The sequence below is a fragment of the Diplotaxodon limnothrissa genome, linkage group LG12 (genome assembly GCF_057381915.1).
Source record: "Diplotaxodon limnothrissa isolate DT_005_m linkage group LG12, D_limnothrissa_male_GT1.1, whole genome shotgun sequence".
Classification (NCBI taxonomy): domain Eukaryota; kingdom Metazoa; phylum Chordata; class Actinopteri; order Cichliformes; family Cichlidae; genus Diplotaxodon; species Diplotaxodon limnothrissa.
This window is the reverse complement of record NC_140607.1, coordinates 36,118,401-36,133,891: the sequence shown is the minus strand read 5'-3', so window position 1 is coordinate 36,133,891 and position 15,491 is coordinate 36,118,401. Positions and strand designations below refer to the sequence as shown.

The window sequence follows — 15,491 nt, the reverse complement described above, 5'->3', positions numbered from 1 at the left end:
ATCCATTAAGGGTGCTAGACACGATTCCTAAAACCCAAACCGAAAACAAAGCCGTTTATATTTACGGTAAGAACTATTATTACTCATGAAATGAAGCTTTCACGTGAATAGAGTCCCATATGGGATTTTGAGAGAGCTCATTAATGCAGAAAAACAAAGGTTATTTAAATTATTAAATAAAGAATCTTCTAAGGATATTAGCGATAATAGTAAATACTGCGTTATTTATTTATTTTAACTCAGGCAGACGTTGGCCACGTTGGAAGGGTCCATTAGTGATGACGTCTGTGTGATTCGGAAGATGTTGTAGCTAAAACTTCAGAAATATTACGCGTTGTGTTTGTTTGTTTTTTTAAAGTTAATATCAACACGTGTTTACAAATGCGTAGTACATATTATAAGCCCCAGAATGGCACAAACTGCAAATATGCCAAATTAAAAGGTGAGTTTTTTTGTTAATATATCTTTCCCCCTTTTTTATAGCTCATTGTTGTTAGCTTAGCCCTATAAGAGCCACGCTATAATTAGCCACTAGTTACCAGACCGCTTTGGAAATGTCGCTATTTTAACGTCGTCTTGGTTAACTACGGCATACTCTACATCAAAAGCATAATTTTACCTTTGGTTTTGTTCAGGTGGTTTTTCAGGTACAATCGGCTCGTAAAGAATGTATCAAGGAAGTACGCTGTGTTTAAAAAAATCTAATTTTGTATTTGGTGATACCGTGCTCGCCACAGACTTCTACAGTGTTACATTAGCTGTAAAATTAACGCTACAACACAGTTTATTGGCAGAATTTGACTGTAAATGGAATCTTGTATAAATATACAAACTTTATTGATAATTTGGAACATGGTCGCGAGCTTGGATCTAAGCTTGGACCGTGATTTGTATAAATGTTTGTTAGCACTTAAGCACCTAAAATCGCCACATTAGTGAACGGAGTTTGGTAGAACGTAACGGATAATCTGGAAAGTTAGCTTCGGTAACATGAGATTACATGGAAGACAAGCCAGTGGGTGCAAGTAATTATAGCTTCTGATAATAGCTCCACACAGATGTAGGAGAATCAGCTTTCACTTGATGTTTTGCTGTCTTCTTTACTCGTTCAGCTCCTACACAGACCACTTTGATTTCTTCTCCACTCGAATTACAAACTCAGATGCCCGGACAACAAAACAAATATCGCTTAATGCTATGTTTTATTAAAAGAGTTCTGCCTCTATTGAATCTGATCTTGATCTGACTTGCTGGTTTCAGGTTCGGGTCAGATTAAACCAGACCCTGCTGGCTCAGACATGCCTCAGAAACCACAGAAGAGCTCTCAGACTGCACACTACATCGAGCTGGGAAGTTATCAGTACTGGCCTGTACTGGTGCCCAGAGGTATCAGGCTGTACACATACGAGCAGATCCCCCCGTTTCTGAGGGAGAACCCCTACATCACAGATGGATATAGGGCATACTTGCCCTCCAGGCTGTGCATCAAAAGGTGAGAAGGACCCTTTAACCTGAAATCAGAATTTTCATCTTCAACACCACAACACAGTCACTCCACTAAAGTCAAGCAGTGCCTACTTTTTGAACACCTCAGAAAATTACTTGCGCACTAGGAATCACAGTTAGAAGAAGAGCCAAGTAAAAGAGGAGACTTAACCTATCCCACATGTTGATATGAGCCTTGAAAGTGTTCCACAATTCAGCTTTTGAAGCTTTCTTCAGTGAAAGCAGGTTAAACATGCAGACTGCCAGTGTTTTTCTCTTTTTTATGTCAGCTGTTGAAACTATGATGCATTCCATTATATTAATATTTAAAGCCGACTATAAGGAAGATAAAAAGATTCTGAACAGGTCACATTACAGATTTGATTGTTGTGGAGCTGCTGTATGATGATGTCATTGTGTCTTGGTGTAACGTGCTGTAATGGTACTCTGTGATTCCCACGCCTCGCTGCAGAGGCTGATTGATTTTGCTTCCTGACATTTGTTGTAGGGTCAATGCCAATAAAGATTTTAAGGGAGTTGGGCAACTCGTGTTGCTCTCTAGTTCTAGTTTCAGTGGTTAATGGAAACGGTGAATCCAGACTGTTTATTGATTGGGAGGTAATAGATGCTTGTCAGACATTTATGTCGGGGTGTATAATTGTTCAGAGTTTTGGTTCATACCTCTGGTTTTCTTTAGAGGGAACTGACTGTGTGACTATTTTAAAGCTTGTAAATGACCTTTGCAGCCTCTTCATCCTGTCCAATGAGACGGTGAACATCTGGAGCCATCTCCTGGGCTTCCTCCTCTTCTTCTGTCTTGGGGTGTACAACATGGCCTCGGTGCTGCCGGCTGTTGGCGCCTCCAGAGAGGATTATGTCATCTACTCCATTGGACTCTTCTGCTTTCAGGTACAATGCTGCTATTGTCTTCTGCTTAGACATCATCTCACATTGCTTTTATATAGAATAAACTCATCAGAGATATTTCAGTTCTCCTGAGCTGTGGTTAGATTGAAGTTGGCAATTACACTGCTCATGCACTAATAAATCTCAGTATATTTGAGTATTGAAGAAGGCAAATATAGGCCTCTCTAGATTTGGCTATTCCAGGTGTTAATGAACCTGTTGGATCACTTTGTACACTCATCATCACCTATAAATGTAGCCCTTAAAATATCCAGACATGCCTGTACAAGTGGGTGAGCCCAGAGTTGAGCTTTTTCCATTGTTTCAGTGGATTCAGAAAATAAAGAGCAGGGTTAGTGCAGTTACTGACGGGCGGGATAGCGATTGTAGTTTGACACAATGTGAACTTTTTACCTTTTCAATGTGGTTACATGTCATAACACCAAGTATTATGTTCAACATCATAATCACTAGTGTGATTAAAACACCACGTTTATTGCTTACTCTCAAACCTGGTGTGGAAAAGTTCTTTTATTTCTTTTAAACAGTTAGATTTAAGATTCAAGTATTAATTTATTTTATATAATAAATATGTCTGGGGCTTGACATTATTGGTATTCATTAATTATATTGCCAGTTTGTGTTTTTGTTGCATCTCAAAACGTATTTAGCTGTCTTGTTTTGACCTCAGTGTCCCGCTTTCTGTTAGAAGTTCGTGTTCTGCTTTTTCTTCTTGGTCTGTGGACGTAAACGTGTTTTATAAATAAAGTTATTTTCATTATTAAATAAATTTGAATCTAGCGTAAATCCATTCTGTGCCGAGCTTCTTTGCAATGCCCGACTGTGTGTTTTGCTGTCCTCAGCTGTGTATGCTGTGCTCGGTGGGTTACCACCTGTTCTGCTGCCATCGCTCAGAGAAGACCAGCCGCCGCTGGATGGCGCTGGATTACGCCGGTGTTTCCATCGGCATCCTGGGCTGCTACGTCCCCGGAGTCTTCTACACCTTCTACTGTAATAACGTAAGCTCACCTGCAGCCTTTCATATAAACTGCTCTCTCTTAGACGGAGTTTAAAAGTGACGATTTCAAATCAAATCACTTTTATTGTCACATCACATGTGCAGGTACATTGGTACAGCACATGTGAGTGAAATTCTTGTGTGCGAGCTTCACAAGCAACAGAGTTGTGCAAAATACAATAATGTAAACAAGCAAAATACAAGAATGGCTACATCTGAAACTAATAAATATATGTACAATATATAATAGTATATGCATTTCTGGATGTGTATACTAAATATTTGTGTGTGTGTGTGTGTGTGTGTGTGTGTGTGTGTGTGTGTGTGTGTGTACATATTTTACAAATTAAATAGAGTAAACAATAAGTAGAATATTTAAAATATATAAAATATACAGAGTTGGGACATGTGCAAAACAGTGGCATTACTGTACAGTATGGAGTGCATAATGTTGAAGTTCCAGTAGTGAAGCTGAGGTGTCTATGACGTGTTCAGCAGTCTGATGGCCTGATGGAAAAAGCTGTCTCTCAGTCTGCTGGTACGGGACCGGATGCTGCAGAACCTCCTTCCTGATGGAAGTAGTCTGAACAGTTTATGGCTGGGGTGACTGGAGTCCTTGATGATCCTCCCCGCTTTCCTCAGGCACCGCTTCCTGTAGATGTCTTGGAGGGAGGGAAGCTCACCTCCAATTATCCGTTCAGAGCACCGCACTACTCGCTGGAGAGCTTTGCAGTTGTAGGCGGTGCTGTTGCCATACCAGGTGGTGATGCATCCAGTGAGGATGCTCTCAATGGCACAGTGATAGAAGGTCCTGAGGATGCGGGGGCTCATGCCGAATCTTTTCAGTCTCCTGAGAAAGAAGAGGCGCTGCTGCGCCTTCTTCACTGTTTTGTTTATGTGTACTGACCACGTAAGATCCTCAGCCAGGTGTACGCCAAGGAACCGGAAGCTGCTCACTCTCTCCACAGCAGCGCCGTTGATGGTGATGGGGGTGTGTACTTCTCTGCACCTCCGGAAGTCCACTATCAACTCCTTTGTCTTTGCGACGTTGAGGGTGAGATGGTTGTCTTGACACCAGTGGGTCAGGGCGCTGACCTCCTCCCTGTAAGCCGTCTCATCACTGTTGGTGATAAGACCCACCACTGTAGTGTCGTCCGCAAACTTCACAATGATGTTGGAGTTGTTAGTGGCCGTGCAGTCGTAGGTGTAGAGTGAGTACAGGAGAGGGCTCAGTACACACCCCTGTGGAGCACCAGTGTTCAGTGTGACGGGGGATGAGGTGATGCTGCCCAGTCTGACCACTTGGCGTCTGTCAGACAGGAAGCTAAGGATCCAGCTGCAGAGGGAGCTGCTCAGTCCTAGATCCTGCAGTTTCCTGTCCAGCTTCGAGGGAACGATGGTATTGAATGCTGAGCTGTAATCTACAAACAGCATTCTCACATACGTGTCTCTCTTCTCCAGGTGTGACAGGGCAGTATGTAGTGTCAGGGCTATGGCATCATCAGTGGACCTGTTGTGGCGGTATGCGAACTGTAGAGGGTCCAGTGAGTCGGGTAGTGCAGAGCAGATGAAGTCCCTGACCAGCTTCTCGAAGCATTTGCTTACGATGGGGGTCAGGGCTACAGGTCGCCAGTCGTTCAATGAGGAGATGGTGGAGGATTTGGGTACAGGGACGATGGTGGCCATTTTGAAGCAGGCTGGGACTACAGACAGAGAGAGGGAAAGGTTGAAGATGTGCGTGAACACTCCAGCCAGCTGAGCCGCGCATGACTTGAGGACGCGGCCGGGAATCCCGTCCGGACCAGTAGCTTTGCGTGCGTTCACCTTCCTGAAGCACCTCCGCACATCCTCCTCAGACACAGTGTGCGCACTGACGTCATCCGCGGTGCGCACACTGTCCGGTCTCATGGTGTTCGCTGTGTCGAATCTAGCGTAGAATACGTTTAGATCCTCACACAGAGAGGCCGTGGTCTGCGGTGTGCTGGGTTTCCCTCTAAAGTCTGTGATCGTGTTTAGTCCCTGCCACATACTCCGAGGGTTGTCAAACTGTTGCTCCACCCTGTCCCTGTACTCACGTTTGGCTGCTTTGATCGTCTTCCGGAGTTGGTAATGTGCGTGTTTGTAGTCCGATGTGTTCGCGGAGGCAAAGGCGGTGCTCCGTGCCGCGCGAACATCTCCGTTAATCCAGGGTTTTTGATTTGGGAAGGATTTAACTGTTCTGGATGGGACGACATCTTCCACGCATTTCCTGATAAATCCGCAGACTGAGTCTGTGTACTCATCAATGTCCCTAGCAGCCACGTGAAACATTTCCCAGTCCGCGTGATCAAAACAGTCCCGCAGCGCAGACTCCGATTGGTCCGTCCAACAGTGCACCGCCCTCCGGGTTGGAGCTTCCTGTTTCAGCTTCTGCCTGTAGGCGGGCAGGAGCAGGATGGAGCGGTGATCTGATTGGCCGAATGGGGCGCGGGGGAGGGCTTTGTACGCATCCCGGAAAGAGGTGTAGCAGTGGTCGAGTAGCCGGTTTCCACGTGTGTTGAAAAGGATGTGTTGGTGGAGTTTGGGTGAGACTTTCTTCAGGTTTCCCTTATTAAAGTCTCCGGCTGTGATAAACGCTGCCTCTGGGTGTGCGGTTTCCTCGCTGCTGATCGCGCTGTACAGTTCCCTGAGTGCTCGGTCAGTGTCGGCTTGTGGGGGAATGTAAACAGCCGTAATAATCACTGCTGTAAATTCCCTCGGTAGCCAGAATGGCCGGCACTTAATCATCAGGTACTCCAGGTCCGGTGAGCAGAAGGATTTGACCGGGTGCACGTTCGCATAATCACACCAGCTGTTGTTGATCATGAAACACACACCACCGCCTCTGCTTTTCCCAGTAAGATCCTGTGACCTGTCCGTGCGATGCACGGAGAACCCCGGTAGTTGTATTGCGGAGTCCGGTACCTTGTCCGATAGCCAGGTTTCTGTGAGGCAGATCACGCAGCAGTCCCGCATCTCTCGCTGGAATGAGATCCGTGCCCGAAGCTCGCACAGCTTGTTCTCCAGAGACTGCACATTAGCCAGTAATAAACTGGGTAACGGTGGTCTGTAAGTGCGCCGTCTCAGTCGAACCAGAACGCCAGATCTTCTCCCTCTGCGTCGGCGTTTGCGGCCTCCAGGGCCAGAGAACAAAGGCGTCTCAGGTGAGATGAATGGGGGGTCTGCAAACGGAGCGTCCGTGTTGCAAAACTTGAACTCCGGAAAGTTATAAGAAAGACCGTCTTTTATGTCCAGTAAGGTTTGTCGGTCGTACACAAGGAGACAAGTGCTGCTCGTGAAAAAATGAAGGAAAAGTAAAATTAAACACAGAAAAAAGCTGTTGCTTGGGGGAGCTCGCGACAAGGCTGCCATACTCGGCGCCATCTTGATAATAGATTCACTGATTGATTCACTGCGCCGAGTGTTGTCGAGAAGCCTTGTTGCTATGTTTTGTACCATCTGCAGACTCCAAACTATAGACAGGTTCATTGTTTGGAAGTATTTGTAATCTGCACATAACAAGACTGTACTAGCCTTTTGACATACTGGTTGAAGTTTCCATGTTGATAGAAAGTAACGTCCAGGTTTCTGGCACATTGCTTTACGTAGGCTGTTAGTCATCCACGCTGAACAGTGATACTGAAATATGATCAGAGACTGTGGATTATTCTGAGGGCAGTTATTTGGAGTTCCAGTGTTCTGGGCCTGTATGTAGATTTTTGTTTTTTCTGGACTGGACGAGACATAAAACTGGCAGTAAGCGACGTAACAATGCGAGAGTCACGTGTTTAAACTTGCAGATTACATAACCAGGGATGGTACACGGACTGGTTCTTAGATAGCATTTTCATACTCCAAGTACTCAAAGCACTTTATACAAGTTTGCCTCTTTCACACACACAAGCACTTGTTATTAGCCCTTTTCTACTAAAGTGCTTTCTATCTAACATTCAGAGGGCAGTAGAGGTAAACTAGAGGAAATGGATACAACAACGGGGTTTTTTTCCTTTCTAATGATGAAGATCTTTGCCATGGCCACATAACATCCAAGGCCAGAAACCTTCCTGTTTGAATACTTTTACTACCATATTAGCATTTCTTTGTTATGCAGACAAACTGTTGAACTTGCAGAGATGAAGCTCTATCAGGAAAATGCGAAGCTGAACGTCCTCATGCTGGTAGAAACATCGTGGGCTACACGCGGTCTTTCAAAATAGGAAGAGTAAGATGTCCTGAGTTTGCACTCAGTGCCTAGTGTTATTCATTAGCTCATGCAAAGCTATTCCTCTGCTGTGGTTTTATCTAAAACCACGCTGTTGTTGCCTTTCTAACCCTGTTGCATTGGAGCAGTAAAAAGCTCGTGCACGTTGCCCATCTCCTCATCCCTCAAGGTTTTGCTGTTGTGATGGATTTAAGCTCACTCTTTCCAGAAACAGGTCTCCGTGTGACCCAGACTTACTCGGCTCAGCACTATCTTTTACTCTGACTTTTCTGATGCGACTTTACAAAAGATGCTGCGTCACAGTTTACTGCTGCCAGCACATTTTTCCAAACAAAAAGCAAAAAAGATCAAAGACATAAAAACTAATCTGCTTTAAATTCATAAGCAAGGTCAGAGGTAAACATCCTCGCCACATTATTCACTCTGAATCCTTATCTCTTAACGCTGAGCACCACGTCGCCCTCTGGAGCTGAATCCGTTTAAATCCTTTAAAAAGTGCTAAATGTGAGAAGCTGCCCTGCAGTCCTCTGTGACTCAGCAATGCTGTGCTTCGCTTGTATTGTAAACTGCTTATTATTTACCCTCGTGAGTCGAGTTCAAAGTGGCGGAGGACAGGCAGAGCAGGCAGACTGCTTCTCTGTCTTAAATCCTGTGTCCTTGTACTCATCACTTCAGCCTTTTATGTGCTGCTCTCATGAGCCTTCTTCAGTCTCAAGAAAGAGTCAGGCTGCTGGAAGCCTAACCTTCATTTTGTCCAGTCTTTTTATAGTTTTGCCTTCAGAAATGATAATTACATGTATTTTTTTTTAGTATTTTATTTTACCAGGCAGAAGTGATGTTGGTTCAGCATAAAATAGATGTGTAAGTGTTTTTGTAGGGTTAAAAAAAAAAATGTTTCCGCTCACATACCTGGATGATCGGACTGAATTCAGAAGTTTACAAACCACATCTGCATTCATGTCTGCAGAAAACAGGCTTTATATTATCTGGAACAATGTCGGTGACAGCTCCGAGTCCATCTCCTTATCAGAAACTTTCTCACAGTCAAACATTCTTCCTCCGTCTGGGTCACATCCTGTGCTCTTTTACCGTTTCTCTCAGAAGAGATACCCAGTCCCTAAATGCCTCTTTAATGCGTTTAGCACCATGTTGGAGTTAATTAAATGCACCCAACTGCACGATCCACTTGAGATGAAGTCTGTCTGATCCAGTTGAAGCTGTAGCTCCGGTAGCTTTTGCAGTAGTTTCTCCTGACATTTCGTGCAGTTACAGTAATGTTTGGGTAACACAAAACCCTGATGCAAACTTGGCTGTCGATCGGGTCATACCATTGGGGAGCCACTGGTCTAATTAGTCCCTCTGCCTATTTTCTTATCATATTCAGAGTTATGATGAGGAACTGAGAGGTCACCAGGCCATCACGGGTCATGACATGTAAGGTGTTGGGGAAAGCTGGAAAGACCGTAAGAAGGCAGAAGGATCATGAAAGTTAGAATGATGCCTTGTTTATGGACATATTGGTTGTGTTGCACGTCAGTGGTGACATCACCACGAGACTCGTTGCAATCGCCACTCTCACCAAACCTCTGCATGAGTGCTGGTTTAGGAGGAGAACCAGTCACACCACATTACAAAAATAAAGAAGTGTGGCTCAGTTGGAGAGGCACTCCTGCAGCTCTGATGTCACTCTTGGTGTGTGCTGCCATTCACAGGGGTGGAAATGGGCCCTGAGAGTGAAGCTGTGAAAGCTTTGTTAGGTTGCACTTTAGTTGTTCTTCAAAAGGTTACTTTGTTACTCACTGGAGAAAATAATTGGTTACATTACTCTGCCACATGTTTCAGATGTGCATATTCACACAATAACCAATTATGAACGACTACCTATCCTCACAAGGACACACAAGATCTTTCATTAGTGCCTAAATATGAACGCAAAGATGGGCAACCAGGTCAAAGAAGACTTAAATGATTTTACAGAAACTACACTGATTGCTCGTACCTGCTCCTGTTACCTGAGGCAGATCAGGCTCTGGATGCTTTGCTGGGGTCAGCATTTAGCATTAATCTGGTACTTCACTAGCTTTATGTGCTAGTGCTGCCTGTGCAGATGCTTGGCCTGTGTTGCGTTACCTGTAGTAGTTTGGACTCATTTTCCTGCCCTTTACATCAATAAAAATCAAAGTAATTATAAGTGAAATGAGTGCAGACCACCTCCTCCTTGAGTCAGCTGATTGTAGTGCGAGTGCACACAAGAGGAAAAACATTTTTGGCATTGTTTTCTACTGTCTTACGCCCCCTCACTGGTAATATAAAATTAATTGATGATAATCCTAATAGCTGGCAGTACAACACCGCTGAAAGGGAGGACACGGTTGACGCGAACTGAATTATGGTGAAGCTTAAATTCAAGATGTTTTAAAGTTGACCTGAAATAACCACAGTGGTGTTTTCACGTATGTGATCGAGTAGCTCTACCTCAGAAGCCCACCTCAGACTGCTCGCTGCAGTCGTGTGTGTGCACTGAGCATCGGTTTAACATCGAAGCACAGTCCTCCCCGGAGACTTCTCAGCTCAACATCCTCAGCCTGAGAAGCAGTAATTGAATAAAGCTGAAGTGGGCCCTGCAGTCTGGCTGTGCTGATTGACTCATTGTTCCCGGTGAATAAGCAACACGACACCTTCGCCGCGCTCGCCGTTTGGAAAACAGCCTCTGATGACACAAGCCAGTTCCTTATTCCAGCCGCCCACCACCACCATGTCCCTTTTTTTTCTGTCCTATTTTATTTTTATTTTTTTGAACTCCTGAAGTGTTGGCCGTGCTCCTCACTGTTCGCTTTCCCCCGCATATTGGAAGCGCCGGGTTATTTTGCCCCCAGAACGTAGCTGAAATCTGCTCCAGCCCAAACCAGATGGCCGCGTTCACGGAGCGGTCCGTCACTCCTGTTCCCCACCATATGACGTTCGCAAGTCCGGGAGCCGTCTAAGCGAAGGTCCCCCTCCTCCTCCTCCACCTCCCTCCCCCTCGTCCTTGCCAAGACTGGGGCTCTGCTTCTGGGTGGCTCCTCTCCCGTGGCACGCCAAGTCCCCAAAGAAAAACAGATTTTTTATATTTAGCCAGTCAAACTCTTGTCTCGTCAAGAGTGTTTTAGAGATGCAGATTTGGAGGAGAGAACACGGAGTCTGCGAGGAGAGGAGCTTAAAAAAATTTGGCTGAAGCAGAGCGGGGCCTTGTTCCTGGTGCAAATTTATTCACTGTGAAATTCAGCAGGACTCGTCACATGAGGACGTGTGACTGGACGAAGGCCTACATCCACACAAACGGACAGAAGGGACCGAGACGAGGCTGCCCAGACTTTAAACACTTACTTATAGAAGTTTAAATACCAACTGCAGACAGATTAGCATTATAGTTGTGATAACAGCAGATGAAACAGTGGGAGACTTTTAACTGATTTTTTTTTTAATTGTACTGCAGTACAGTAATATATAAACCCTGAGTTATTGTCCTATAGTTGTTCAGACATCAGAAAAAAGAAGCTGTGTGCACCACGTTTGAGGAAACTTTATTTCTGACTTTGCAGAAACACGATGAGGTGGTTTCATTTTTATCATGCTGTGTTGTCAGTTTGACCAAATTGACAGTTTCAGTTTTGCATGTACACTAAATTATTTCAGGGTTTTCCCCCCATTGGGAACTAAATCTCTGAGGAGATTGTTTGAGTGCCCCCTCCAGCTTTGGTTCAGGAGTGAGGGAACAAGTGAATAGGAGATTACCGGATGTGTTTTTGCAGCAGTGTGGATGCTGTAGCAGTGTGTTGTGGTGAGTTTCCCACTCAGTCTACGTTCCTACTCTCACCTATAGCCATGAGCTGTGGGGAGTACCTGTAAACAGCAGCAGAAATGAGCTTCCTACAACCCAGACCCAACCCATAAACAGCAGAGCAAGGAAGGATGAATGAATGGACTGCCTTTTTTTTCTCATAAAGTTTGAGTCTCAACCTTATTTGTACTAAATTAAAATAACAACTATTACCACTACTATTACTACTTTGAACCTCAGAATCTCCAAAAGCGATGTGATAACTGCCAATTCAGCTGTATCAGCTACCAGTGATCTGCTTGATAACATCAAGGATTTCACCCTTTCACAGCCTGTAACCTGTTCTTCTTTGTGGCCTTCAAATCTGAAAGAAGAAAAGCATAGCAGATCAGCGTTAAATAAAGCTGATTGAATGATGAGAAAGCTGCGCGTGTAAGAGGGTCTGCTGAGGGAAGCATCAGCTGAGTTTGCAGTGAGCTTCAGCTCGTTTGTGGTTCGGTCATAGTAAATAAAGCTCTAAAATAACACACAGTGTTCGTCCTGCTCATCACCAAACAGCAGGAAGCTTTCAGCAGCTGAAGAACTTTCCTCAGGACTCCATGAGACAGATAATCTTCAAACGAATGAAACTGTTTGCAAACAGGTCCCTCACATCAGCCCAGGGACGTTTCGCTTGCTTCAGCTCCCTGCGAGTTTAAAAATCGCCTGCCTGGTTTTCTTTTCTGCTTCTGAAACCGACTAAGGTGTTTTTAAAGACTCAAGTTTGTTTCTTTGTCTAGGTGATGTCGCTGAACTTGAACTTGTTCGGGTTTAACCTTAGTTACAGTTTCTTTTAAGTCTTGGGACCATCGGATATCTCCAGCATGCGAAGGACATCTTGGGGGGGGGGGGAAAGCTCAATCCGCCATGAAGGGAGTTTACTGTGTAGCTGGTGTGACTGAACTCTCGTCTTCCTGTCTGTGCAGTACTGGCGGCAGGTGTACCTGGTGACGGTCCTCGCCATGATCCTGGCTGTGTTCTTCGCTCAGATCCACCCTCATTATCTCAGCAAGCAGTGGAAGCAGCTGCGCTCGATCATCTTCTGCTCGGTGACCGGGTACGGCCTCATCCCCACCGTCCACTGGATCTGCCTCACGGGAGGTTTCTCCTCTGAACTCGTCCAGGTGAGCGTGCTCAGTGTGGTCCCCGTAACCAATGTTCACTGCTGTGATTCCTTTCTTTAAACAGACTTAAAACTAGCGATTTTGGCAATTTAATGAGGTCCGAAAGCAATGAGAAATAATTTTCCTGTAGACTTTACGACTGTCTGATTTCTTTTGCCAACCACAGTCGCCCCCTGCTGGTCATAAGAAGAAAAGAAATCCATGTTTAATGCACAGTGATCGGCTTTACTTTGCACAAAAAAAAGTACTTCAGTCTGAAAAATCTCTTTAGATCAACTGATGATTATTAGAAAATGAACATTTTAACTCAGGAGTCTGTGGGACCGACTTTCAGGGCAAGCCTCAAGTGGCCATTAGAGGAACTGCAGTTTTAACGGCTGTTGAGGGTCCTCCTTGATTGATCCACTTTAAATGTGTTTTCCTGCTGCTGCAGTAACACAATCTGTTGGCTGGCTTTAAATGCTTTTCAGTGCTGTTAGGTCAGTCAGCAGTTCTTCCTGCACGTGCCGTTTTGTAACTGTGGGCCATTTTTGTCCACACGCTGGTCGAATCAATGTTTCTTCTTCCTTTCAGGCGTTTGTTCCTCGGGTCCTGGTGATGTACTTCATTGCAGCACTGGCTCTCATTTTCTATGTTTCCAAAGTTCCTGAGCGGTACTTCCCAGGTGAGATGACTGTTTTTATTTCTTCATTTCCTGTTTGATTCGTTGTTTTTTTCGTCCACTCATAGTTGGAAAATAACAGTAATCTAATACTGCAGAGAGAAACATTGAAAATGGGCCCGAATCTCATTAAAATCTGAAGCAAGCTGAGTGTTCCTGTCTCTGCAGGTCAGCTGAACTACCTGGGCTCCAGCCATCAGGTTTGGCACTTGCTGCTAGTGCTCATGTTTTACTGGTGGCACCAATCAACAGGCTTCATCATGGCGTACAGGCACAGTCAGCCGTGCCCCAACACCCCCCAACACGCCTAGATCGCTGCTCAGCACGCCAGGACTGCAGCTCCGATGAACCGTAAGCAGCCGTGTGACTTTTTTAAAAGGAGACCTGTTCTGCTCAGTTTCAGCTCCATCGTTTTTATTTCTGGACTCCACTAGAGGAGCTTTGCATGACTCACAGTTCAAAGTAATTCTGGGCTTTGGTGTAGCCCCTCAGCTGTTTTTCCTCCTCTGCCTTTAAACTGACTTTATTCTGATTGGCTGCCCCTCATAACCACAAGGGTTCGACTGCAAGTGGTAGTCTAGTGGAGCGTCTGTGGTCACAGCCAGAGCTTTATGACTAAAATGACCTTAATGATGACGGCTGTGTAAGCTTCAGTTTCTGATCCGCTCAACGATGCTTTGATTACAGAGGAGCTGTTTAACAGACTGCTGAGAAAACTTTGCCGACTGCAGAGAGTTGGGAGTTCACTCAGATGCAGACTGTGGCTCAATTTAAATAAATCAGAAAAAAGAAAATCTTTAATATTTAAGCAGATGTTTGGGGGTTAAAAGGCTTAAAGGAATCAAAGAATCAGCAGGTGGAAGATGAGGAGCAGCTGCTCTGTCAGGACATGAGGTCATTCCAGTTACAGAAAATAAGAATCTAAGCATGAACACTACTGTATATGAAGTGTCTTCTGTCTGTTTTGTCAAAACCTCACATCGAAGCCTGTTAGAATATGTCTAAAACCAATAAAATGAAACTGAACCTTTTCAGGTAACACAGGTGATTTTTGATGCTTTTAATTGGCTCTGTTCACAGCTGACGTGTTGTTTCCTCCTCAGGTCGTCTGCAGAGACTCTGTTCTGGTCTCGGTCCATCAGTTTCCTCACAGATGGACTCTCTAACCTGTGAGTCTCTGTGATGAGGGAGGAGGAATAAATCCAGCGTGTGACGTGACGTTTGAGTACTTCAAGCTAATAAGAAACAATACGGACCTCTGCGTCGGACTGACAGCTCACCTGAAATCACTCAGACTGTCACCTTTATAAACTCCTTGAGGACTTAATGTTTGTGTGTAAACCGCAGACAGCACTGAAGGAACGGGTTGGTAATGTTAGTTTTTCTGCCTGGAAATGAACCCGTGTCCAGCTGTTTTTAAAGGTTGAAAGCTGCTTCATCTGAGAGCAGATTCAGGCTCGTCCCTGAAAAAGGAAATGAACTAATGTCAGTATTATTATACTACGAGTAAACAGACTCAAGATTTCTGATATCTTCTTTAAAAACAGACTCTGAAGTCTTTGTTAGTGGAAATGATCAAAGCGTGGGGATGATGTTCAGACAGAACAAACCAAAGAGCGGACTCAGATGGTTTCATATAAATGTACCCGCTCTATTTCATACCTGAAGCTCCGTTGTTGTTTTTTTAAGCTGCTCACTTCCTGTTCAAACTGATGTTCATTTATATGTAAAGAATTTCACAGGATGCTTGAAGGGGAACTTTAAATATTTCAGTTATTTTATGTTGTTCGTCTTTCAGTGGTAACTCTGTGGGGTGAGGGTGGCTGTGGGGATGCTCGTAAAGTTTTATAACTGCGTCCCAGCCGAGAGCTGCAGGAATGAGTCCTAAAACCCAGGAAGTGGTTCAGTCTTCCACCTTCGTCCAGTTCAGTTCTGCGTTTACTTCCATATAAAAGATGGGCGTAGCTTCCTGGCCCGCTGTCCTGACCTCAGTCTGGTCATAATGAATAAAATGTGACGTCAGGTTTGGGTCGTCGTAAAAAGACGTCCTAACAGGAAGTCAGCGATGGCCACTTGAGCTATAAGGAAACCTTCACCATCCCTGCAGCGCTATGAACATTGATTTGTTACTACAAACTGTTTTTTGAGCATTTGAACAATCAAACTTAAGTTCTAAAACCCTAAAACATCAGATTTTG

The 15,491-nt window shown here is 44.7% G+C and overlaps 1 protein-coding gene across 1 annotated transcript; it reads left to right on the top strand.

Annotated features, from left to right (window-relative positions):
- The first annotated feature begins 299 nt into the window (after window positions 1–299).
- Window positions 300–13,640, top strand: paqr3a (progestin and adipoQ receptor family member IIIa). The gene is made up of 7 exons (XM_085367555.1): window positions 300–442; window positions 1,261–1,492; window positions 2,232–2,394; window positions 3,255–3,410; window positions 12,435–12,632; window positions 13,206–13,296; window positions 13,462–13,640. The coding sequence occupies exons 1-7, from the start codon at window positions 382–384 to the stop codon at window positions 13,602–13,604; spliced, it is 1,044 nt and encodes a 347-aa protein (XP_085223681.1). The 5' UTR covers window positions 300–381; the 3' UTR covers window positions 13,605–13,640.
- The last annotated feature ends 1,851 nt before the right edge of the window (window positions 13,641–15,491 follow it).

Bases quoted from the DNA above. Each gene is read 5' to 3' on its own strand.
- paqr3a (XM_085367555.1), top strand. From the start codon at position 382: ATGCGTAGTACATATTATAAGCCCCAGAATGGCACAAACTGCAAATAT. The intron at 443-1,260 runs GTGAGTTTTTTT...TGCTGGTTTCAG, and splicing joins CAAATATGCCAAATTAAAAG to GTTCGGGTCAGATTAAACCA. The intron at 3,411-12,434 runs GTAAGCTCACCT...CTGTCTGTGCAG, and splicing joins ACACCTTCTACTGTAATAAC to TACTGGCGGCAGGTGTACCT.